The sequence below is a fragment of the Squalius cephalus genome (assembly GCF_949319135.1).
Source record: "Squalius cephalus genome assembly, chromosome: 1".
NCBI classification, from domain to species: Eukaryota; Metazoa; Chordata; class Actinopteri; order Cypriniformes; family Leuciscidae; genus Squalius; species Squalius cephalus.
Genome location: NC_137122.1, coordinates 17,441,620 through 17,467,574, shown reverse-complemented (window position 1 = coordinate 17,467,574; position 25,955 = coordinate 17,441,620). Strand labels below are relative to the sequence as shown.

General features: G+C 38.3%; 5 protein-coding genes across 8 annotated transcripts in view; 4 read left to right on the top strand and 1 right to left on the bottom strand.

The window, feature by feature from the left end:
• LOC307163140 (uncharacterized protein) overlaps positions 1-25,955 on the top strand; it is a 444,167-nt gene that overhangs the window by 114,966 nt on the left and 303,246 nt on the right. The window lies entirely within an intron of this gene.
• The window catches only part of LOC307166031 (uncharacterized protein), a gene marked incomplete at its 3' end in the record, with an annotated part of 187,735 nt that overhangs the window by 51,217 nt on the left and 110,563 nt on the right, over positions 1-25,955 (top strand). The window lies entirely within an intron of this gene.
• Positions 521-25,619, bottom strand: LOC307163268 (uncharacterized protein). 4 transcript variants are annotated; one of them, XM_079879297.1, is made up of 4 exons: positions 6,234-6,316; positions 4,675-4,967; positions 3,050-3,165; positions 521-2,285 (listed from the first exon to the last, which is right to left on the bottom strand). In XM_079879297.1, exons 3-4 carry the CDS (start codon positions 3,075-3,077, stop codon positions 1,270-1,272), a joined length of 1,044 nt encoding a protein of 347 aa, XP_079735423.1. In that variant the 5' UTR covers positions 3,078-3,165; positions 4,675-4,967; positions 6,234-6,316; the 3' UTR covers positions 521-1,269. The 4 variants fall into 4 exon arrangements, with proteins under 4 accessions (XP_079735423.1, XP_079735422.1, XP_079735424.1 ...); XM_079879298.1 differs by having other exon boundaries at positions 527-2,285; positions 3,112-3,165; XM_079879296.1 differs by lacking the exon at positions 3,050-3,165.
• LOC307166038 (GTPase IMAP family member 8-like) lies at positions 11,513-15,933 on the top strand (the record flags this gene model as incomplete). The annotated part of the gene is made up of 2 exons (XM_079884158.1): positions 11,513-12,170; positions 14,072-15,933. 2 exons carry the CDS (start codon positions 11,513-11,515, stop codon positions 15,076-15,078), a joined length of 1,665 nt encoding a protein of 554 aa, XP_079740284.1. The 3' UTR covers positions 15,079-15,933.
• On the top strand, positions 18,126-21,667 carry LOC307167485 (E3 ubiquitin-protein ligase TRIM35-like). The gene is made up of 6 exons (XM_079886624.1): positions 18,126-18,729; positions 18,808-18,903; positions 19,967-20,197; positions 20,275-20,297; positions 20,379-20,497; positions 20,803-21,667. Exons 1-6 carry the CDS (start codon positions 18,334-18,336, stop codon positions 21,300-21,302), a joined length of 1,365 nt encoding a protein of 454 aa, XP_079742750.1. The 5' UTR covers positions 18,126-18,333; the 3' UTR covers positions 21,303-21,667.

Sequence of the window (25,955 nt, the reverse complement as noted above, 5' to 3'; positions counted from 1 at the left end):
GGAGTCAATTCACTCATGGCCTTAGAAGTATTCCGGTCCGAGGAGGCGTTCGGCCTATCGCCCGTGGGTCCCGTGTACTTGTATTTTCTGAGATTTGTCGCCATTTTCGTAGTTTTTAGAGTCGACTTAACAAGAGGGTCCAATACTAAAGCTTCTGGCGTCGAGTTTTGAAAGAATACTTTAAGAAAAAAACACTAAATTAGGTAAGCATGCCAGGAGCCCTGCCAAACACGTCTTACTGCTTTGCCGCCATAGAGCGCCCCCCCCCCTTACCAGCGTCTATTGTGCAGCTCATCCCGGATCTCCTGCTCAGCTCAATAACAGTCTACAGAAAAATGTTTTCTTACAATCTGTTTTATGTATACTGTTAATTTTATTTATTTAATTTCATACTCTTATTTAGTTTTTTTATATTTGAAACATAACTTATCTTGTAAATAGTTGTAAAAAGTACTGTAAGTAAAAATGTATAGAACAATTTATTTTGCATCAAATGAACAAATTCATTGACAAGAAAATTACAGAATATTTTCTTTATTATATTTACAAGTCATAGCTTTCATTACAAAAATAAACAATATTTTTTGTTTCATTTGTAAACTATAACTTGCATAAAAATAGTGTATACGATTGTTAAATTTACTAATTTTAATTCACATAAGCAAAAGTTTATTTAAACTGTCAAGAAGAGAAAACAATCTGTTCATTCTCTCCCTGTTCTCCTGTGATCTCCTCTGTCTCTCTCTGAAACTTCATGTCCTCCCGAACTAGCTCAATCAGCTCATCCTCTCGGCTGTTGCTGTTCCTCGTTCTGTCCTTCGCGGCCCGGGGAAAGAAGGACGGTAGGAGGGTTGCTAGATCTGTGCAACAAAAGTAGTCCAAAAAACCCATCGGCTCTTCTCCATCGGGCGGCTGAATTCTCCACTGGATTTGTGCGTCTGATGGATGTTGTGGGTGTGTCGAAGTGGCAAAATCAAACTTACAAGGGTGGAAATCAACCCGCAGAATTTTTTTTACTGCGGCAACAACTTAAAAGTAGCCCAATTCCGTGGGAAAACCTCGGACTTGGCAACACTGACGGTGGGCCGCATTAGAAGGATCCTTTGAATTGGGACAGCCTTCGTCGCACCGCTGTGACGCAATCGGCCTTCTAATGCGGCCTTTGGAGGATGCAGCCTCTGAATTGGGACACAGCTTTTGTTTCTCAGCACATAAAGATGAACTGTGATCTCAGACTGTGGTGATGTGGTTTCTCCACTGCATGGATCTTCATGTGTGCGGCTTCTCTCTGCTGTGGATCCTCTCATGTGTTTTCAGATGTGTTGACTGACTGAATCTCTTGTCACAGTGTGAACACTTGTAAGGTTTTTCTCCGCTGTAGATCCTCTCATGTGTTTTCAGATGTCCCAACTGAATGAATCTCTTGTCACAGTGTGAACACTTGTAAGGTTTTTCCCCAGTGTGGATCCTCTCATGTAATTTCAGAGATGATGAATCACTGAATTTCTTGTCACAGTGTGAACACTTGTAAGGTTTTTCTCCAGTGTGAATTCTCTGGTGCCGTTTTAAATATATCACTGTAGTAAAAGTCTTCTCACACTCAAAGCACACGTACTCTCTCACACCAGTGTGAATTTTCTGATGTCTTCGTAAAGATTTCAGCCGTGAAAAACTCTTTCCACACACAGAACATGAATGTGGCTTCTCCTTCATATGAACTGTCAGGTGTTTCTTCAGGTTTGATGACCTAAGAAATGTTTTGCCGCATTGATCACATGTGAACGTCTTCTCTCCGGTGTGGATCATTATGTGTTCTTTAAGGGATGATGATTGACTGAAACTCTTCCCACATTGATCACATGTGAACGGCTTCTCTCCAGTGTGGATCCTCATGTGAACATTAAGGGATGATGATTGACTGAAACTATTCCCACATTGATCACATGAGAACGGCTTCTCTCCTGTATGAACTCTCATGTGAATCTCAGTATATTGTTTGCTTGTGTAACTCTTTCCACACTGAGTGCATGTGAAAGATTTATTGGCTCTTCTTTTCTTTAAAAATGTATTTTTTGTCTTTGAGCGACTCAAAGGTTTTTCTCCAGGGTTGACTTGATGTTTCTCCTTCACTTTCATCAGTTCTTCACTCTCCTCCTTCACTTCACTCAGTTCTTCACTCAGTTCTTCACTCTCCTCCTTCACTTCACTCAGTTCTTCACTCTCCTCCTTCACTTCACTCAGTTCTTCACTCAGTTCTTCACTCTCCTCCTTCACTTCCATCAGGTCTGAAATGAAATGTGAAGAAAGAAAAATAATTTTATTTTAAAATTAATTTTTAGTACATAATATTTCAAAGAGAGAAATATAAAGTGAAAGGACATGTAAGCAGAAAGGATGTAATAGCAGAAAGCAACAGCTATAAAATATTACAACCACTTTTATGCATTTTTATAAATCAATTATACGTCCCTGAAACTTTTCATGATAAATGAGGTACATTGATATTCCAATTATTATTTTTCAAAGCATTATAGGCACAAATACCATGTTTCTGTAGTGAGAATATTAAATATAGATCAACGACACAATTATCTAACGTAATTTTAACATAAAAAATATACAATAGTGCCATAATTCTGACACCAACTTTTAGACTGATATTTCATTTATTTTACGAAAAAACTTTAATTATTAAGGGCCGGTCACACTAGACTTATCTTTGTGATTTGATTCTGATCTTGATTCAATATCGAATCATTTGGATAAATATTGGGTACAGAATGTTAATTTTCCTCAAGAAACTCACCTAATACTGTAAACAGAGAGCCCTGTCAGCTGGTATTATTATTAAAGGTTAAAAATAACACCTCAAATTAAACAATCTATATAATATATATAACGGGTAACACACTCAATTTGGATGTTATACTCTAACAAAAGACCTCTAGGTAGAGATTTCCTTACGAGGTGGAAACACATGATGACTATGTTTAGAATAGACGTACATTCCCATGTCTCATCCCATGCCTCTCCTAGCACACATGCCTACAGACACACCCTGACTTCACAAAATACATTACACAAAAATACTGAAAATAACACAACACTCACAATTTTAATCTTCAACAAAGTTTTGCCTAGAGCGGCAGTCGGCCCTGGCTATACCTTGAATTGATGAAAACATAATATCACAACCATTGCAGTGTCATTACTGGCGTGCACACACTTCTCCACACAGGTTTACAGTCATTTTCAAATGAACAGCTCATGTTCAACCTACTCAATTAATTTGAGTGGTGACAGATATTATAGGAGTGGCTTGATGCAGTTAACTTAAGAAACTTTAATTAATACTGTCACGTGACAAATCTGCTTAAAAAATAAAATTAAATGAATTGCTCATTACAAATTAAAAAAAAAAAATTTCCAGCGGATCATCAAGACTATTGGTCCTCCTAACTGTCAATCATTCTGGTGATATGTTTACGTAAGGCCGTCGTATGTGCTCGTCCCTAGGTAGTTTTCGCTTTCTGTGCATGCGCACTTTCAGGTTTATATGTGTGGTGAGCTACGGTTTCAGGCATTCCTTTGAAAATGGCTGAGGGTCATAAGAGAAAAAAGTCTACGAGGTGTTTGAGAAGAAGAGAAAGATAGAAGATAGAAACAAGTGTTTTTGGGAGATTCATTCACATGATGGCATGCGCTGAAAACACAGGTTGGGCTTCCCACTAATGCCTCAGTCGCGAAGTTTCTACTCGACAGGTAAAGTTTGGCAGGCTATTTGGAGAAATCCATTTAAAATCACTGCTAGTAAAAGTTATTTACGTCTATATTGTAACTTTCCAGGGAAGATTAGTTTATTTATTTTGTAATTTGCATCGTTAGTAGTTATTACGGTGGCCAGATTTTTAAATGTACCAGTAGTCTTATTTGCGGGGAAACTTTTTGTACATAAATATGGGTGAGATGAGATCCATCCGAGCGATCGTCTTATCATTGCATCCCCGCCCCTCCTCCCTCATGGCATAGTGGAAAAAGTGCAAATCTTCTTTTGGAAAGTAAGAGCGATGCGGACAGCAAATTGTAAACAGAGCGTGCACGAGGAGAACTGGGCTCGTTTAATAGGCGTTAAATGTATCTATTAACTTTTATATTGTTTTGGTCGCTTGGATGTTTCCTTATAGAGATCCAGAAATGCGTCATGCTTTTCGTCAGGTGTCTTTTTTAATTATAAGATGTCATTACGTTGCCGTCAGAACAATCTTTAGCTTGTTCTAATTTAACAATTTTTATTAGTGTATTATCTGTGTCCTACATGTTTCTCTCATCAGAGTTTGGTTAAGTTATGATTACAACCATGTCAGCCTTTCTGGAAAGTTAATTTACTTGATACAGTTTTGGCATTAACTGTTTATTGCAAAAATAATTATAATAATAACTATAGTGAAAAATGTCTAAAATTTTGGCAATTTTTGAACCAGATATAAATGTAACAACAACAAAAAAAGAGCTAAAATAATATTTATGACCTTTACTGACCATTTGTTGAAAACAAACAAGAACATTTTGTACCATTTTATATTGTAACTGTTTATCTAAATGTGATGAAGTGCTTGAATGTTTCTAACATGAATGTTCTTCAGCATCATGAATGAATGAAGAATAAACACCAACCTCTTTGTTCTTCAGGATCTTCAGTGTGTTTCATTCTGCAGGGTTCTGGATCACTCATGTTCTCACTGTCCTCTTTAATAAACTCAGTCTTTACAGATATCAGCTCTTCCTGATGCATTGTGCTCGTCTTCACTTGTAGCTTATGGGAATATTCCAGCATTGATTGGTGAATTACAGTGGGAGGAGCTTCACTGATGATGTGATGTAATTGTTGTGGGAGGAGCTTCACTGATGATGTGATTGTTGTGGGAGGAGCTTCACTGATGATGAATTCCAGTGTGGGAGGAGTTGATCTAGCAAAATCAAAAAATATATCAGTTAAGGCCTCATTATACTTCTGCGTCGAACCTACGCCGGAGCCTCTATGCTGTAGTCAATACGTTGGTTTTCATTTATACTTCTGCGTCGTTGTCCGCGTTGACGCGCAATTACTCATGCAGAGGGAGCATGTGAAACCCGAGGGAGCGGTCCTAGCAGACCAATCGCAGCGCTTGCGTCCGCGTAGAGTTGACGCGTTGTTACATTTTTGGAGAGGTGCACGTCAGGTTACGCCAAAGGGTACGCGTGCTACACACAGCCTACGACGTAGGGACCATTGGGACCATTTTACACCTTCATCATGACTATAAGTTTGCGTGTGCATTCGTAGCTACAGCGTGAGTTCGACGCAGAAGTAAATAGGCCTTTACTGAGTTTGTTTTTGTACTAAATATCACATCTAAGCATTTATGCCTGTTTGTCTGTATATTGTAAAGTAACTGATGCTAATTCACAACTCATTTTATTACTAACCTGAACATTATCCTGTTTCTTCATTAAAATTAAGGGTGTGGGAAAAAATTGATAGGCCTACTCCGATGCACTGTGATTTGCTTGATGTTATGCTTGCAGTGCATGGTCTCGCCCGCCGGTGTATTCCTTACAAATGCTCTACGAAGGCATCATTTATGTCTTTTGGAATGCAGTGGGATTATATATTAAAAATGCTAAACTCGCTGACAGAAGGACGCTTTCAGTTTCAAATGCTGACATGGAGAGCACTCGCGCATGCGGCTGTGAGAGACTCCTCAGAATAGTTATATCTCACAATTCTGACTTTATAACACGCAATTGCGACTTTATTTCTCACAATTCTGACTTCATATCTCGCAATTCTGAGAAAAAAAGTCACAATTCTGAATTGATATATCGCAATTGTGAGAAAAAAAGTCAGAATTGTGAGATAAAAAGTCGCAATTATTATTAATTATTTATTATTCAGTGGCGGAAACAAGCTTCCATTCAATCTAGATACTAAAACATGTTAAAGAACAAGAACAACTTTAAAGGGATCAGATTATTGGAGTCAGATAACTAAATGCTCATTCTCCTCTTTTTAATCCTATTATTGGTTCAAAATAGCACTGTAATCCTTCAAGACTTATAGTGTTATATAGTGTTCAGTAGCTGTTAAAGGGTTGATCAGCTTTTTTTCAGAAGGCTTAATGTGTTTAGGCTATGTGGTGCAGTCTAACGTGTTAAAAATAAATTAAAAAACCCGCTTTTTTCATATAATTTACCTTTATTCTGCACCGCTGTATCCCTCCTCGTAAACCGATCTGATGATTTCCTGGTTATAAGAAGCCTCTCCCTCAGAAATACACGACGGGCTCTGATTGGTCAGCTTGGCCCAGTGTGTGTTGTGATTCGCTAAGCGCCTAGTTCACGCTGTCCGGAAACGTCACGTCCGTTTCCGTTACCATAACAGCAGTTGCATGTGCTCCGGTGTAATGTAAACACAGGCGTAAATATTTCATTATCAGTTTCAGCCCGAATCAGATTGAGAGAATATTAGTGGAGAGGAATCGAGCAGAACTTGCGCACGAACTGAATTATTGAAATTATGGGAGAATAAGACAATGAAATGATGATTAAAATGAGCATCTATTTGAAAGACAAGATTTAGAGACTAGTAAAATAAAAATTTATTCAATATAGGCTACTGTACCGTGTGTACAAATACTAGTATTTAATCTAAAAAAACTCACTTTAACCCACATGCTTATGATCTTCAAGGAAAATATGTTGAATGACTGTTGATTTCTGCAGTTATACCTTCTTTTCTTTGTTTTCTAATTTTACAGAAAGAATCTGTAAAATATTACTTGATATTTTATGTAAAATTACACATTACTCTGTACAAATAAAAATACATACAATTTCCTTTTAAAAAACATAAAACCAAAATACAAGCAGTTACCTGTAAATGTAATAGTGGACCTTTAAAGGTGCCCTAGAATGTGAAATTGAATTTATCTTGGCATAGTTAAATAACAAGAGTTCAGTACATGGACATGACATACAGTGAGTCTCAAACACCATAGTTTTCTCTTTCTTATTTAAAACTCGTTTTTGAAAAACACCCCTGAAAAACAGGCGAATCTCCACATAACACCAACTGTGACGCAACAGTTGGGATCAATAATATGTACGCCTCCAAAAATTTGCATATGCCAGCCCATGTTCAATGCCAGGCGGAACTGCACAGCCGAATCATCAGAAGTTCTGCAGGTGAAGAAACAAGCAGGAGGAGGATCATAGGGAAAATGGCAGATCTATCTATAATCTATCTATAATCTGATACCACTACAGTTTAATTCGAAGTTGTTAGTTGCTCTGTCCATTTCACCACGGACTGTTTTTCTAACCTGGAACATATCAGCCAGGCTTCTCTTGGCGTCTCAAACGGACGAAGGGGGCAATTTCAAGTAACGTTATATTCCCGCAAGCGGTAAGTAGTGATTTTATTAACAATAATTTACACTGTGTTATCTAGATCCAGCGCGATATTGTTTTTTCCTCGAGAGACATCGTGGCTTGCAAACGAGCGAACGAAGCATGGCAGTTGCTCAGTGTTTGGATGTACAAATGAACACAAAAGTATTTTTTTAGTTCCTTCATCTGAGCCTCTGGAGAACCAGTGGGTTATGTGAATTTCTGATGTGTTAATTGTTCAAGTTCAGACAGATAATCTTTCTCTCAAAGTCGTTCAACACTGTTTATGCATCAGTAGATCGCGTTGCAGTGATAAGATCTTCATTCACGCTATCAACAGGCTGTCATCTGCTCAATGCTGGAATAGATCTAAATACTTAAAAAACTTCTCATGATTCGTTAATCCCGATAGCTGTAATAGTAAAAACGTATAAAAGCTGTAATAGTAAAAGTTTTCCAGATAGCTCTACATATAATGCCAGATATTTCATATGCAAGCATGTCAGCCAATCACAGCAGTGGGCAACAACACTGAAGTCTCACAGCAGACACGCCCCTTCAAACAGAGTGTTCAAACCAGGGAATGAAATCAGGCTAGGAAATATGCCTTTTATTTCTAAATTATAACAAATTTTGATCTAAAAAACATACTAACATTATAAGGGCACCCCAGGAAACATTATAAAATAATAAAATAATCCATTCTACGGCACCTTTAAATTACAACAAATCTGTAAAATAACAGGCATTCCATTGTATAATGACAAAACGGTACACAGCAAAATCCCCAGTGTTAAATTAACACTCCTCAGTGTTTATATGTGTCCACACTACAGGGTGTTAAAAATGAACACTGAAGCAGTGTTGAAGTTAATGAAATAATTAAGTTAACACTGAAGCAGTGTTGAAGTTAATGAGATAATTAAGTGATTAATTAAGTGATGATTGGCCATTAGTGGTGACACCTGATGATAATAAGCAGACTCACTGAAGGAAAGAGAAACAAGAACAGAAAAGAGAAACACAAGAACTACTGACTTCGAGCCATTATTGCACTTATTATTTTACCAGTTTGACTTTATTTCTGTCATACATCTACACACGTTCTTATTTAGATTTAACAGAAGTTTAGATGGTAATGTTTTATGGAATGTTTCGTTTCATGTCACCGTTATGGTGGTCAGTGGTTGCTTTAGTTGGGCTCTTGACACTTTATTACTTAACATTAGTATTTCTCTGGCTGCTCCAACTCTGTGTTTATAGAGCATATGTGTTGTGGCAAGAGAAACTATGATTTGGGCTGTGTTTCCTGAAAACATCGCAAGCCTAATTTGATCGTATAGACCATTTATTTCAGTTGGTCTGCGATTAAGTTAGGCTTAAGATGCTTTTAGAAATGCAGCCCTGGTTATGATTTGATGATGAAATTACTAGTGACCTGATTCAATGATGTCACCCAGCATTATAATTATATGTTTTATTAATTTTTCACTACAGTAGTTACTTCCAGTAATGTTTTAAAGATCTGATGGATTTGAAATCACACACAGACATCAAGAATCTACATATGAATCTCAACAATGGTGACAATCAAACAAATGCTTAATGTTGCAATGCATGATGGGAGCCACCAGTCAGAACGCATCAATGGCTGACATCATGCATTGCAGCATGAATAAATTATGCAGCTGAATTGTCCTGTAATTTTCATTGTTTTTTCTGTTGGCTTTTATTTTGCTATTGTTTTGTTCTGACTTTAGTAGCTTGTTTTGTGATGTTCAGAGTTGATCTGTTTGTCACTAGTTTGTTTATTGTCACCATTGTTGAGGCTCATATGCTGATTATTGATGTCTGTGCGTTTAAACACAATAACTTCTTTGCTCAAAGTATTTTCAAAATTTTTCATATTGCTGTTGGATCTCAAACTGTAGAATCTCAGAGCTACAATCACCAATACTAAAACGAGACATCAAGAATATAGTCAAAGATTTAGACTCCGAATGACATCCGTGAATCAGGATACTACATGATGATAATGTCATTATCATCAAAACATATTGTGAGCAGGTCATGTTTTCTCTTGCAGAAACAAATGTGCTTTATAAACACAATGATGGAACAGTCAGAGAAAAACTAATATTAACAAAATGAAAAGGGTCAAGAGCCCAACTAAAGCAAACACTGACCACCAAAATGGTAACTTGAAAAGAAAAATTCCATAAAACATTACCGTCTAAACTTCTGTTGACTCTCAAGAACTTTTGTCGATGTATGACAGAAATAAAGTCAAACTGGTAATAATAAGTCCAATAATGTGTAATGGCTCGAAGTCAGTAGTTCTTGTGTTTCTCTTTTTTCTGTTATTGTTTTTTCTCTTTCCGTCAATGATTCTGCATATTATCATCAGGTGTCACCACTAATAGCCAATCATCACTTAATTAATCACTTAATTATCTCATTAACTTCAACACTGCTTCAGTGTTAATTTTAACACTCTGTAGTGTGGAAACGAGCGAACGAAGCATGGCAGTTGCTCTGTGTTTGGATGTACAAATCCAAACACAGAGGATTTTTCTTTTCAAGTTACCATTTTGGTGGTCAGTGTTTGCTTTAGTTGGGCTCTTGACCCTTTTCATTTTGTTAATATTAGTTTTTCTCTGACTGTTCCATCATTGTGTTTATAAAGCACATTTGTTTCTGCATCTGGCATTATATGTAGAGCTATCTGGAAAACTTTTACTATTACAGCTTTTATACGTTTTTACTATTACAGCTATCGGGATTAACGAATCATGAGAAGTTTTTTAAGTATTTAGATCTATTCCAGCATTGAGCAGATGACAGCCTGTTGATAGCGTGAATGAAGATCTTATCACTGCAACGCGATCTACTGATGCATAAACAGTGTTGAACGACTTTGAGAGAAAGATTATCTGGCATTAGATGTCGCCGACACTAGATGTCGCCTCGTTCCAATGAGCTGCCGTAGCCAAGGCGGCATCTATTGTATATATATCTATGCACCAGTCTGCGCACACGTCACACAATAGGAAGCGCCCGCGCCCTCAGATCACTCGGACGTGGCTGTCTACAAAAGGTAAAAACTATATAAATACTGTTAGTTTTCTCACACAAACAGCTCGTTTCGTGTCTTAGGCCATCAATGTGTACTTACGATGGGGAATTGTTTAATTTGGACGATGGGGAATTGTTTTAATTTGGACTTCTCTGTGCATGCTCTTTGAGGGGGTGACCATAGACCTGCATGATATGACTGTCAGACAAGAACGGTTTGACCTAAAAATATCAAAATTGAAACTACTGCGGAAAAAAAGACACCTACATCTTGGATGCCCTTCAGAATTATATTCATATAGACCTGCAACAGTGATAAGGTAAAGCTAACTAAGAACGTTTCGGGAAACACATATTATCGATGAGGTACAGCTTAAGGTGTAACTTAAGAACGACGTAGCGTTAAGAAGGTTTCGGGAAACGCAGCCCAGAACATTAAAGTCCAACTGAAATCAAAATTGACCCTATTTACTTTGTTAGCGCGTATTATAGTCTTGTGGTGAAAAATTAATCCATGCAAGTTAATACACAGAACAATATGTGAGAGCGTGTGGTTTATCTGTCAATCAGATGCATGTGGAATTTGTGTTTTTTACTATTGCAGGTAGCTCTTAAGTCTGTGCAGCGCTGAATAGTTTTTTTTTTTTTTTTTTTTTCTGGTTCACTGAAACGGACTAGCCGAAAGAACCTTTTGTGGACATTGAATCAGACTTCTAATCACGATTAGCGAGGGAGAGGCAAATTAATAATATGCTTTGTTGAAATGAAAAAGTTCTAAATGAAAAGTTGATTCGCCTTGATGGAATCGATTCCAAACGCTTGATTCTCAAGACCTCAGAATCGATTCTTTTTGGAATTGATTCCCAACCCTAGAGAGAAACGAGCAAGTGAGTTAGGCTGGTGTGTCTGTGTACGGAGCCTCTCTTGTCTGTCATTCTTCAGACGATACAATACACTTTACTTCACCTTATTTTACATTCATACTCCATATTTTCTGTCTCTTTCAGGGATGTCAGAGATCTGCTCCAGTCCAGATGATCCAGAGATACTACTTCTTCTGATGGGCAGGAAGGGTTCTGGAAAAAGCTCATCTGGAAACACTATTCTGGGAGAAAAGAAGTTTAAAGTGCACAAACATAAGAAGAAGCATGAGTCTGAAGTTTGTGAGGGTAAAACACAGATTGGAGAGAAGCAGGTGCATGTGATTGATTGTCCAGATCTACTGGATCCAGATCTGAATAAAGAGAAGCTGGAGATGATGAAGGAGCAACTGGTCTCTCGATGTTCAGAAGGTCTCAGCGCAGTTCTGCTCACCGTTCCTCTAGAAGAACCTGTAGAAAGTGAGGAAGAGATCCTGGATTACATTAAACGTTTATTTGGTCCTGAAGTTCAGAAGTACATCATGATTCTTTTCACTCATGAGGATGATCTGGAATATCTGGATGAACCGCAGACCATTGATGAATATCTGGAAAACCATGTGGATCTCCAGCGACTGGTGAGGGAATGTGGAGGAAGGTTTCATTGTTTCAATAACAGGAGTAAATCAGATGGTCAGACACAAGAACTACTGCAGAAGCTTGAACGAATAATGATGGAGAACAGAGGGAAATTTCCCATGGAACGAATGAGGAGAAGTTCAAGCATGGATGATCCTGGTGTCCTGTGTGAGTTTATTTTATATTTTTGTCATTATAAATTACTTCAATGATACTTGATGTGTTAGGCTTACCTGTTTATTAAATGTAAAGCAGTGATTTTTATAAGCTATTATTATTTAAAGCACTGAATTTTAAAGGCACAACATGTAAGATTTTTTAAATTAAAATATCCCACAAAACACTAGAACTATGTTCTGTTTTGTTGACTTATCTACTTTATGTCTCCCAAACGTTTCCAACAATGTTTAAATCCAAAGAAATCATCAATTTTAACCAGGACACGGACCGTGTCATTGCATCGCCTGTCAATGACGTCATATCCGCGTTACCCTCAATTTCCAGTTTTACTAATATCGATCTAGATTACTGCAAAGTCTCTCATAGCAGTCACCAAATGAACGCACTCATAACGTTATAACTTAACTTTGTAAAATAACAATGCATATTGGACTGTTGAATTAAAGATTAATTCTTATTAAAGTTACAAAAGCTATTGAATCAAGAGCAGTGACTGATTTCCATGTCTTTTGTTGTTTGATTAACATTAAAAACAGACAGCAGGAATATTAGGCTACTGTCCCTTTAAGACATAATGCACAGATTCAGTACACTGATACTGATACACATGCGTTGTCTTTCTCGACTGTATAAGTTCACTTAAGGCATAACAGACTAAGTCTGCTAGGATACTCATCAAGTCGGACATCATTTTTGTGTGAATTTGTCCGTTCAAGCATAAGACTTGAAAGAGAACTCAATATTTGCGCGCTGTCTGAGACGTGTGTGTGCTTCGGATGTGTGCACACACAAACACACACACAAACACACACACACACACACACAAATCTTCTCACAGTGTGCGTGAGTTCTCTTTCGTGTCTTGTGCTCAAATGTTTAAATTGGCAAAGCTTAAATGAGTTTAGTGTAATCACTGATAGCAACGTGTATTGTTCAGGTCTCACCTTTGCTCGCGCGCTATCAACACCCGGGATATGACAGCGTAAATGACTGCTCATATTACAGCATACAACACTCTTATTGAACAAAGTTTACAACGAGTTTAGTTTTGTCCACTTTTTTTATTTTTATTATGACTTTTGTAATGTATTATTGGGGAGCCAGCATGTGCACCCATCGACATACATTAGAGAAACTGTCTGTTTTACCAACACACCACATGATAGACGCGTCATCAGATTTGAGATGAACCGCGGTGCAAGTGCGTGCCGAACCAGGGGTGGAGAACGGTACGGTTAAATTTTTTTATAGAGAGCCGTTACACCCCTACTCGCCGTAACATTAGTAAAACTTTAATACATTAGCTCATCAATGAACATGATTTCTTCCTCGTTGGATTCTTTTCCATCAGCTGTGGAGGTGAAGACGACAACTCTCATGATTCCATGCTCATTTACGGCCACGCCTTTGTTTTGAATAGGCAACCTCTAGTGGCGAAAATTACACATTGTGCCTTTATTAAACCTGTCCTGGAGAAACCTCCCTTATCTGCCACACTCACTTCAAGTCTCGCAGTCTCTACTAATGAGCTGATGAGTTGAATCAGGTGTGCTAGGTAAGGGCAGTCCTCCGGGACAGGCTTGAAACCCCCTGATTTAAAGCATCTGTTAATGCCTTACATTAGGGTTCCTCAAATCCAGAAGCCCACTGTTCTGCAGAGTTTAGATCAAACCCTGATCAAGCTCACCTATCTGGTATTTTTTTGTAACTCTGAAGAACTTGATTACCTTGTTCAGGTGTGTTTGATAAAGGATGTAACTGAACTCTCCAGGACCAGATTTGAGGAACCCTGCTTTACATGTAAATCAATCAATGTTCTTAAAAGAAAAGAGGATGTTTTATAATTATAATATCACACTAATGAGATGAGTGAAATTGTTGTGTTGTAGTTTCCGGTGAAGTTTTACATGAGCATCAGATGCCTGAGAGGAAGGACCAGATCAGGCTGGTTCTGCTGGGAAAAACTGGATGCGGGAAAAGTGCCACTGGAAACACCATCATCGGCAAAAACGTGTTTCAATCCTCCATCAGTTCAAAGTCTCAGACGAAACAGTGTCAGTCAGAAACTACAGTGAGGTTAAGTAAAGAGATCTCAGTGATCGACACACCTGGACTTTATGATACTGAACTTGATGAAAAGGAGGTTATTACTGAAATAGTTAAATGTGTAACATTATCCTCTCCTGGGCCACATGCTTTTATTATCATCATTAAAGCGGGTCGATTCACTGAGGAGGAGAAAAACACAATAAAGGAGCTCAAAGAAGTGTTTGGAGAACACATAGAAAAATACACCATGATCCTCTTCACCCATAAAGATCAGTTAGAGGAGGAAAATAAAACCATTGAAGAGTTTCTACAGAATGGTGATCAAGATCTTAAAAACCTTGTAGACAGTTGTGGAAACAGGTCCTTCTTTCTAGACAACAAGTCTTCCAGTTTCCCACAGTTTAAAGATCTGCTCAGTAAAATAGAGATGATGGTGGAAGAAAATGGAGGGACACACTTCACCAATGACATGTTTGATGAAGCAGAGAAACACATTCAGGAGATTCAGAAGCAGAAACTAGATGAAAAAATTAATCAACACAAACGGGAGCACAAACGGCTCACTCAGACAGAATGGCAGAAAATATACTGGCGTTTAGTAAAAGAGTCACGACGAGAAGCTAAGCAATCTTTTTCTGACATTTTCAGAACAAGTCTGTATATTATTCCTGATTTATACATATCAGATCTAGCCCAGTTAACAGGGAAGATAAGAGTGACCGATGAGGAGAGAGCGAGTGCTATAAAGGAGGCTCAGAGCATAGGAATCAGTCGTAGGAAGGCCATTTTCCTGGCACTCAGGGCTACAGGGACACTAGCCAAACAGAAGTTGTGTGTGATTCAGTAAACAAATCATAATGAGCATAATGTGCTAGGAGGTCAATCCATCTCAAGTAGTCCAGTGGAGGTTACTTGACCATACTTGACCAAATTCAGATTCGAGTCATGTTGATTCAGTTCAGTTCAATTGACCGTTCGCAAAAGCCACGCCCCCTAGTTATTGTTACTACGCCCGTCAAACAATTGAGAAACAGACACATGGCTGGGTTGAGCTCCATAGTAATGCAGCAGACATATCCTCCAGGGCACGACAGAAATGGCTGCAATATGCAGTGGAGGGATATGTTCAAAATGTTAAAATAAGCAAAGACGGGAATATTACAACAATCGAGGCCAGTGCTTGAAGTGGGGGAAAAAAGGTGCCGGTAGGCTAACTATTACTCTCTTGCATTGGCAAATCATGACATTTGAGATTAATACAGTGAAAAACAAAACTTGAAGATATTGCTGGTACAACAACAATTTATTGTTATTTATTAACAATATAAATGTATTTAAACAAGTCGTGTGTGTGTGTGTGTGTGTGTGTGTGTGTGTGTGTGTGTGTGCTTGTGTGCAAACGGAACTCCTCCAAGACTGCAAGTCCAAAAATACATTTAGGCTATGGTGAGTTTACTACATTTTATTTTATTAAATGCATTTATGGTGAGATTATTATATTTTCATGTCAATCTGTGTTCGTTTTGACCAAGAACCATGCGCTGTCACTTTAATTCAGCGCGTGCAGCACATTTAAAATAGACTCGGTGCGGAAACGATTGCAGCATCCCCGTGCAGTGTGAAAGCTTTAAGTTACCTGTTAACATGGGTGCGAAAAAAAAAAAAAAAAAACGCACTGCAAACGGACTACGGAGTATATGTGAAACGGGCGTGACTGATGCTTATATATTATATACGCTGACATATGTATGCTTATTAATCTTCGAGGCATTTAGCTGTGAGTGAGGTCTCCCACACTGCTTAATCCATTGTCGGCATCTTTCCGCTTGGATCTTGGGTTTTGGAAAGGCGAAAAAAACGACCCCTCCCTCTAAAGGTCCTTTCACACTGGACGCGATTTTGACGCACGAATAATTCGTGCGATGGTTTTATTTTTTGATCAGCTGTTTGTGTAATGAGCGCTTCCACACCGAACGCGAATGTGCTGCGGCGAAAAAACGACATTTATTTTTTTCGCTTCGATGTCGATTTTTTTTTTACTTTTGAGGCGACAGAAAAGGCTTCAGCCAATCACATACTACAAGGACAATGATTGTGTGGCGTAGCATTGCCAACCAACTCGGTTATCACGACTGTGAGTATGTTGTGTGATAGTTTTCGTCGTTGTATAGTCCTGTGCTGTGTTGGCTAGAAGGCTAAACTACATTTGGGATAGAAAGCTAATCGTCAAAGATAGAGATAGAGACCGTGTTTACGCTGCTCATGTGATGGGTTTTGACGCGAACTATTCGCACACGAACTATTCGCTTTTTCGTTACGCATCCGGTGTGAAATGGCCTTAAACTTTTGGGGTACCTAGTGTCAGACTTGCAGGTGCCATAGGCGCATCGTTTCACCATGTGCTGAAATCGCAATGTTTGACGGAGGTCCTTCTCCTTAGTTACAGTTGCTGAGCTAGGATTGGACGAGGACCGTTCGAGGGCGGGGTTTTGCGAACGGTCAATTACCGTGTAAAGTACATTCATTATAAAACTAATTTGATTCAACTATAAAACTGAAATTTATAGCTGAATGAGGGTCTTTTAAATCTGGAAAAAGTTGCTTCCTGGCAGTTGCAAATAAAAGAGCAGCTGATTAACAGTTTTCAGGTGTTTCTGTCATACTGAAAGATATTGTTTGAAAGATATCTTTCAGATGGTTCCTGTTTTTGTATGTTTATGCAAAGATTTTGGCCACATATACATAAATACTGTATATAAAAACAGATTTTTGTATGCCACCTTTGATACATATGCAGTAAAAGATAGAGCTCATAAGATCCATGTCAGGCTTCCAGGCTGGACTCACCACTGTACTGCACTATCTTTGTGTAATGCCTTGACATTTCAGAACTATAAAATAAGCCATGGGATAAACCTGTTTTATCAAATCTCAAATGGACACACTGTAACTGCTCTAACCGAATTGGTTCCGAAACTTAGCTCAAGGTCTGAGCGCACTACGAGATCTTTTACAAATGGACTTTTGCCTTTACCGGCTTTTAGAAACTGTTATGGACAGAGATCTTTTTTTCATGTGCTCACTAAAACCTGGAATGAGATCCCACAGCACATCAGAACTATCACATCAAGAAGACTATTTAAAATAACATTTGCTCGCCATTTAATGGACAGGTATATCTGTGACCATTGAGACGGCTCTATAGCCCTGTTGCCCAATATCTCGGTTTGAGTGTCTGTTGTTGTCTCTAGCTGTCTAGTGTGTGAGCTTTGTTGTGTATGTGGTTTATATGTTCTGCAGAGCAGGAACCTGCTGAAAATCAGTTTTATACTGAGCCAGGCCCAATTGTCCTTAATCTTTTCCTGTTTTAAAAAATAAAATAAATAAAAAAATAAAAAGGCTTATTCTGTAGTATTTTGCTCAAGTAAGAATAATCTAAAAGGGCTCATGACATGAAAAATCTAAATTACCTTGATATTTTGACGGTGCTGCTCTGCTGGTGACCCGGACTCGTGTACATTGGCCAGTTTTTGATAGTTTTTTATGTTTATGTGGCATTTCAAGTGCTGTTTTTAGACAGGAATGAGTCAAATAAAGTGGCCTGTATAAGTATTAATTCAGCACTTATTGCTGTTTCATTATAATGAAATAAAATAATGTGATTTCAAGTGATCAAAATGTAACTGTACTGTCTTTTTAGTGTTTTTTTTTTTTAATTATTATCAATATCTGTGTTCTCTCATGTGTTCATTTGAGTTTGATCTGAGCATTATACACTACCTGAGAGAGTCAATGCTTCACATTTTGTTAAACTTTAACCTGGAGGTGCGGTCTGACCTAATTCACAACATAACCAAAGTTAATAATAAACTCCACCGTCTAACAATATTGACCAGGAAGAGTCTGACTCATTATTTCTCCTTTCTGTCAAACTCACTCTCAAAAAAAAAAAAAAAAAAAAAAAAAAAAAAATTCCGGGGATCAGTGGAGAATGAAGAAAAACACTTTCAAGAAGATCTTTGTGATTCTCCGGTTATTAATTTTTGCAACATAGTTCAGAAAGTGAAGTAAAGTTTTGATTGCTGGAGCTCAAATAGTGAAAATGGCTTCAGCAGCTGAAGATGACTATATTTGTCCCGTGTGTCATGGAATCTTCAAGGATCCTGTTTTTTTATCATGTAGCCACAGTGTCTGTAAAGAGTGTCTTCAACAGTTCTGGAGAACCAAGAAAACACAGGAGTGTCCTTTCTGCAGGAGAAGATCCTCAAGCGATGAACCTCCGTTCAATCTGGCGTTAAAAAACTTGTGTGAGTCGTTCCTGAAGGAGAGAAAGGAGAAGCGTTCATCAGGATCTGAGGAGATCTGCAGTTTACACAGTGAGAAACTCAAACTCTTCTGTCTGGAGGACAAACAGCCTATGTGTTTAGTGTGTATTGATTCACAGAAACATGACAATCATAAAGTCAGACCAATCAGTGAAGCGGTTTCATCATATAAGGTAAGAAAGATTTATTTAAGGATTTGAACACATTACAGAAATGTCTGGTGTCTTATAGATTTTCACTTTAAATTCTAGGAAGAGCTCAATACAGCACTGAAGTCCTTACAGGATAAACTTAAACACAATGAAAACATTAAAGAAGAGTTTGAGGAAACAGTTCAACACATCAAGGTGAGGATTGATGGACGAAAAATATTGATGACACTTGTACGTACAAATGTCTTAAAGAGAATACACAATTTGAAGACATACATACGTACAAGTAACACTAAATGACCAATAATGTCTAAAGCACCAGCAGCACATAGTTCGGTTTAATATTAAAATTATGCATTTTCATTCAGACATGGTTGCAATGTTTTAGTTATAATGTTCATAGAGTTAATAAAAATGATTTATTGACTGATGTTCCTTAAAGGTTCAGTTGTTATGCTTTCAACAGTGCTGGGTAGATTACTTGTAATTTGGAATCAGTAACCGACTACAATTTGTATGACAAAAATTGTAGTTAGTAAATTAATCCATTACACATTCAAAGTACATAATCTTTCTACTTTTTAATTACTTTTAGATTACTTTTCACCTAACTTGTTTACCACGTTGATTTGAATAGGATAATCTTGTACCATATTGATATAAAAATACAAAGAGAAAGAAAATACATATATTCCATTCGTTGTAATCAAACACATGAAGTGAATTAAATATAACATTACGCCAGGGTTTCCTAGACTGGGGTTCGTGATGGAACTGCAGGGGGTTTGTGAGTTTAATGAAAAGCTGGAATTTAAATATGAAAGATATGAATTAATTAATCAATGAATTATTAATAATGTATAGCCATTGTGCGCACAACATGCAATCATGTAATCAATATAAAAGTAACTGTAGTCTGATTACGAGTATTTTAAAAAAGTATTATAATCTAATTACAAGCACTTCATTTTTGGAATCTGATTACAGAATCCATATTACATGTAATTAGTTACTACCCAGCAAAATATTACATATGAATGTATCTTATTCATAAGCCATTTAAAACTTTGTCACTTTGTGAAGAGAGGCTGATGAGATTTTTCACCCTACAAAGACAGAACATCTACAGCTATAGTACAAGTACTTCAGAAAGTTGAAGTTGTAGCTAACTAACCCACATTTAGCCTCTCACGCTTCATTCTGCTCCAGAATAAGTTGTGCCTTTGAGATGATTGATGTGAATATGATTTGATTTCAGTTTCAAGCTGAGCACACAGAGCGTCAGATTAAACAGCAGTTTGAGAAGCTTCATCAGTTTCTCAGAGATGAAGAAGAAGCTACAGTCACTGCACTGAGGGAGGAAGAGGAGCAGAAGAAGCAGATGATGAAGGAGAAGCTGGAGGAGATGAACACACACATCTCAGCTCTTTCACACACAATCAAAGACATGGAGGAGATGATGAAAGCCAATGACGTCTGCTTTCTCAAGGTCTGATTTCAGATCATTGGTTGATCATTGGTTCATTGATTGAGTTCTTGGTGATAAATGGTGTGTTTGTTCTGCAGGAGTTTCCAGTCTCAGTGGAAAGGTGAGTGATCTGCTGGTGTCTCTGGTCTCTCTGGTTCTGATCCAAAGCCACTGCAGTTCTGACTCCTGAATGTTCTTCCAGAGTCCAGATCTCACAGCCGGATCCACAGATACCTTCTGGAGCTTTGATTCATGTGCCACGTTACTTGGGCAACCTGCCATTCAGAGTCTGGAAGAAGATGCAGAGCATCGTCCAAAACAGTAAGTCTGGAGAAGATCTGTAATATTACACATACAGATGGGTGGATAGTTAATGGTTTTTCATGACAAAGTACATGTATACTAGATTATTTGAGGGTTTGTAGTAAGGGAAGATCATACTAGGTCTTATAGTAAATATTTTCAATTATGTTCTTATGCACATCCTGATTTTGCTGAGTTAGAAGTGTTCCTGGGTCAATATATTATTAACATATTTAATGTTTATAGTTGCTGTGATGCACCATAAAACACTGTTCAACAGAACGAGTGTCATAATTCATAATCTTTTGATTGTGTCTCATCAGCTCCTGTGATTCTGGATCCAAACACTGCAAATCCACGTCTCGTCCTGTCTGATGATCTGACCAGTGTGAAACGGAGAAGAAACGAACAACTGGCTCCTGATAATCCAGAGAGATTTGACTGTTATGACTGTGTTGTGGGTTCAGAGGGTTTTAGCTCAGGAACACACTGCTGGGATGTGGAGGTTAAAGAGAGTTTAGTCTGGAGTCTTGGAGTAACTACAGCATCAAACCAGAGGAAGGGAAACGTTTTCTTTAACACTGATGTCTGGTGTGTGCGATATGATCAGTTCAAATCACCATTTGAACAGTATGGCTTTCTTGTTAAACAGAGGCTAAGGAGTGTGAGAGTGAATCTGGACTATGATAGAGGAACGGTGTCATTCTCTGATCCTGTAACTAACACACATCTACACACATTCACAACAACCTTCATTCACACACTCTTTCCATTCTTCTGCAGTCGTTACCCTCTGAGGATCTTTCCGGTCAGTATTCAATAAACGTTACACCTGTAGGTCTGGATCTTCCTGTTTTCATCTTTTGCAGTCATCATGTGTAATAGAATGAGGATTGGTTATGTCTGCAGGTAAAACATAACGGTATGACGTGAATGGTAAGGGGCAGTGTTTTGAGTGTGGCAGTGTCCAAAATGGCATCCTCTTTTCAGTAGGTACATATAGTATGAATGTGTGTAGTATGAGCCTAGCAGGCACAGTATATCAATGTAACATCAGGAAGATGTTGGACTCCAACTGTCTAAACCCAAAGTTTGTTTAATGTCAAGCTCCAACATCTGACAGACGTCAGATATTGGTCAGAATAAATGCCTCACTGTAAAAACAAAAAACTAGCAAAATTGTGCTTTAAAAAAAAAAAAAAAAAAAAAGCTGACTTCTTAATCACATGTCCAGAGCCACTGCTGTTACATAAAACTACCACTTGGTGGCTGATGAACAGATTTTATTATGCGTAGCGTATGTGTACAAGTGGAACGCACAGCCTTTCAAAGTATACTCCATTTGATAGCATGCTTGGTCAAAAAATCACTCTCGAAGTCATGGGGATTTGATGCCAGAAGATACACTTTATTACAAAGAAATTAAGCCAAGCTGGTCTGCAGAACAACTGCTGGACCAGTTCTAGCACAGTCTTTTCATACAGTTTTCCTTTAGTTCTCCTCCAAGTGGGGGTAAATACATCACATACATTCTCAAACACTGCAACACTGTTGTTTATTAATTCTTCCATTTTTAAATGTCTGAAATCAGTCTGTTTTTTAAAAGTTGAACAAGAGTCCCCAACCTATTTTAGATTAGAGAGTCATCCTACAAATATTCTATAAAGGCAGAACAAGACACACAGCTTACCATAGATTTAATGGCAGAGCGAGAGGGTCCATCATATGCAAACACATTACATTCTCTTACAGGCTTCTACACAGACACACAGTCAGCTACACAAATGGCTATTATACTTTAATCATTTATATTCTGATTAATAAAAAGCTTCCACAGGTGTGGTCGACCTAGAATTCTTTTCATCTTTGTCTAGTGTCTGCTCTATTTTTCTCCCTATTTTGCTCTATTTTTAGATGTTGTGACCTATAAAAATATTTTGAACTCTTTTAATCTAGGGATGCACCGATATGAAATCTTCGGACTTGAAATACTTCAAGACTTGAAAATTATGCTTTTTACCCTGTTGTTCAATTCCCTGGACAAGACACCAGTTATCGTGCAACAAGATCTCTTTTGTTTATTTTTTTATGTGTCAGCATAGGAGAGCAATTCAAAACCATCATGGTGAACTGCGCATCTGAAGTGATATGGTGGCTGATATATCGTGCATCCCTATTTTAAACTAAAGTTGTGGCTCTCTGTTACAACCCCCGAGATAGTCTAGGGCAGGGCTATTCAATTGGCGGCCCGGAAGCAACCTCTAAATGGCCCAGCCCGTGGTCTCGCCAAAAACACACATCCCTACGTAAATTCATACAATAGTAGAGACCACATAGCCTAGCAACAACGCAAACAATGCAGAGCGTGCCGGTAGTAGCCTAGATTACTATCAATATGTCTTTCTCAACACTGAAACGTAAAATTGCCAATGATTGCCAATGATCTCAAGAGAGGGCAGCAAAAGTGCAGAGTTTGATTGCATCTTACAACCGGAGCATTACTATCATGGTGCGGTCATTCACAGCCCAAGAGAGAGATGCCGCAGCATCCCTTCGTGTTTCCTCGATATTGGCAAAAAAGAAAAGGCCATTCACAGACTCTTAAACCGTGAAGGACTGTATGCTGGCCGTCGTGGATGAGGTGATAAATTACGATAAAATTAAAACGAGCGTGGCATCTGCTATAAAAAACGTACCCCTGTCAGATACTGCCAACATTCGTAGGGTTGAAATTCTTGCTGCAGATGTGTATGAAACGCTGTTAGGAGACCTGATGAAAGCTGATACTATGTCTATAGCAGTAGATGAGAAAAAGTAGGGAATACCTCAGACTCTGTTCAGTTAGCTCTTTTATTGTATTTTTATGCACCTTTTGATGTGCAAACGGACCAAAGTTAAAAGAAACAATGAATAAACCTTACATGTATTCAATAAATTTATTTGTGTTGGTTTTAAAATGTGTCATTACGAGTTGCTTCGCCGCTGAAATAACTGGCCCAGCTATCCTTCTTGGTTTGAAAATCTGGCCCAACTGAATTTGTAATTGAATAGCCCTGGGGCCGGTTTCACAAAGCTATTTTAGACCGGTCTATAGTGTTAGACAAGTCTAAAATTTGCTCATAGACTAGTCTAATGCAAGTTAGACTGTTTCACAAAAATAAAGATTGACTTAATTTAGACCAAAAAAATTAGACACCTTACCCCCAGGCTAACTTAGGTCTAAGACTCTATGTTACCTTGGCAACCAGCAGTAACAATCAGTTACATTACAAACTGCCAAAAGAAAAGGGAAAATGGCTCATAATTTAAACATTTCTTCTTGTTACTACATTCCCAAGTAAAATGTCCTTGTAACTGTTAGGGCCGTTACATAGTCAACGCGAGCAACGATCGACGGGCTCCCTTTCATACGCAAGCGTCACGGGCGATGCGTGAAATGCAATACACCGTGACTGCTCAAACAGGGGGTAGTAGAGTCGTAGTGGAGTCATAGGTCTGAATGCCCGTCTATTTCGCTTCAAACGCTCGCTTTATATGCGCGTCCTATTCGCCTTGGACGCGCGAATGGATTCAAAATGTTCAAGAGTCGAACTAGACGCGAATTTGACGCTCTATTTGCGTTTGGTGTGAATGCATAATAACATGCTGCGATGTCAAGATTGCAATGCTGGAATGTGTGTGTGTGTGTGTGTTTCAGAGAGAGAGAGTCACGGGCGCGATCGAACAGTGGAAACATAAAAACATACTCCGTCATTTATACTCCTCCAACAAACACATATTTACCGCTGGGGTAAACTGCACTGAGCGGTTGAATGCGCTTACTCGATCCGCCATGTTTTTTGTTTTGAAAAGTGTCTTATTTTACCCAGAATGCATTGCAGTGTAGTCCTACTTAAGATAGTCAGAGTCTTAAGTGCTTTGTGCAACGGTCTGATTTAGATGTCTATCTGAAGTCTGACTATCTACTATATCTAAGCCATAGTCAAAGTCTATCTTTGTGAAACCGGCCCCTGGTCTAGGGGTTCAGGGGTCTAACATTTAAAATTTACATTAAAGAGAAACATATAATCTATGTGCTGAGAACCACCACTTGTAACTGTGTAAAAAGCCAATACCTTTATTCAGTACAAAAAAAGGTTATATAGGCAAGAGTGAAGCAAGACAAACACGTAAAGAATATAAATAATATATACAGTGGATATATACAGTATTTCTGTAAGATGGTCAATACCACAAAGAGGAAGAGGGGACATGGGTGGCGCCAAAGAAAAGAAAGTAACAAAACCAAAAGAAGCCTGACTTTTAAATAACCTCTTACCCTAAATAAATAAAGAAAATAAAGATCTTCAGATCTTGCTGCCACCTTGTGAAACAACTGATTACTGCAAGACACGTTCAGTGCACATGTGCGACCTGCGTGGCAAGGTTAAATCAGAAAGCACACATACTATTCTAGTGATAAAATTTAAAGCTTGAGAACTATGGGAAGGCCATGATTGATAAGGGTCAATGGAGGGTTTTGGTCAGGACACTGGGTTACACCCCTACACTTTACAATAAGTTTCATGGAAGTTTTTAATGACCACAGAGAGTCAGGACCTCCTTTAACATCTTATCTGAAGGACGGTGCTTATTAAACTATACTGGAGCAGTGGTTCCCAAACCTGTCCTGAAGGACCCCCAACACTGCACGTTTTCTTTGTCTCCCTAATCAAACACACCGGATTCAAATCATCAGCTCATTAACCCATGTGATAATGAGCTGATGATTTGAATCAGGTGTGTTTGATTAGGGAGACAAAGAAAACGTGCAGTGTTGGGGGTCCTTCAGGACAGGTTTGGGAACCACTGTACTGGAGCATTAGGACCCACACAGTGAGCGCCCCCTACTGGCCTCAATAACACCTCTTCCACAGCAGCCTAGTTTCTTAGGAGTCTCCCATCCAGGATCTGACCAGACTCAACCCTGCTTAGCTTCAGTGGGCGACCAGTCTTGAGCTACAGGGTGATTTAGCTGTGACTAACTTACACAGAAGAGACTTTGCTTCTCAGCACATAAAGATGAACTAGTTACTGTGATCTCAGACTGCAGTGATGTGGTTTCTCCACTGCATGGATCTTCATGTGTATCTTCAGCTGACTATTAAACGAGAAACTCTTTCCACACTGATCACACGTGTGTGGCTTCTATCTGCTGTGGATCCACTCATGTGTTTTCAGAGATGATGAATAACTGAATCTCTTGCCACAGTTATCTCCAGGCTTGACATGATGTTCCTTCTCCACTTCACTCAGTTCTTTACTCTCCTCCTTATGATATATTAAATAATTATTTTCATTTTTTGTTCACCAAAATAATTAAAAAGAGAGAAATATGAAGTGACATAAAAAATAGCTCTGATGTAATAGCAGATAATAAACAACTGCTGTAAAATATTATGATCATTTTGATGCCTTTTAAAAAACTGAATTATCC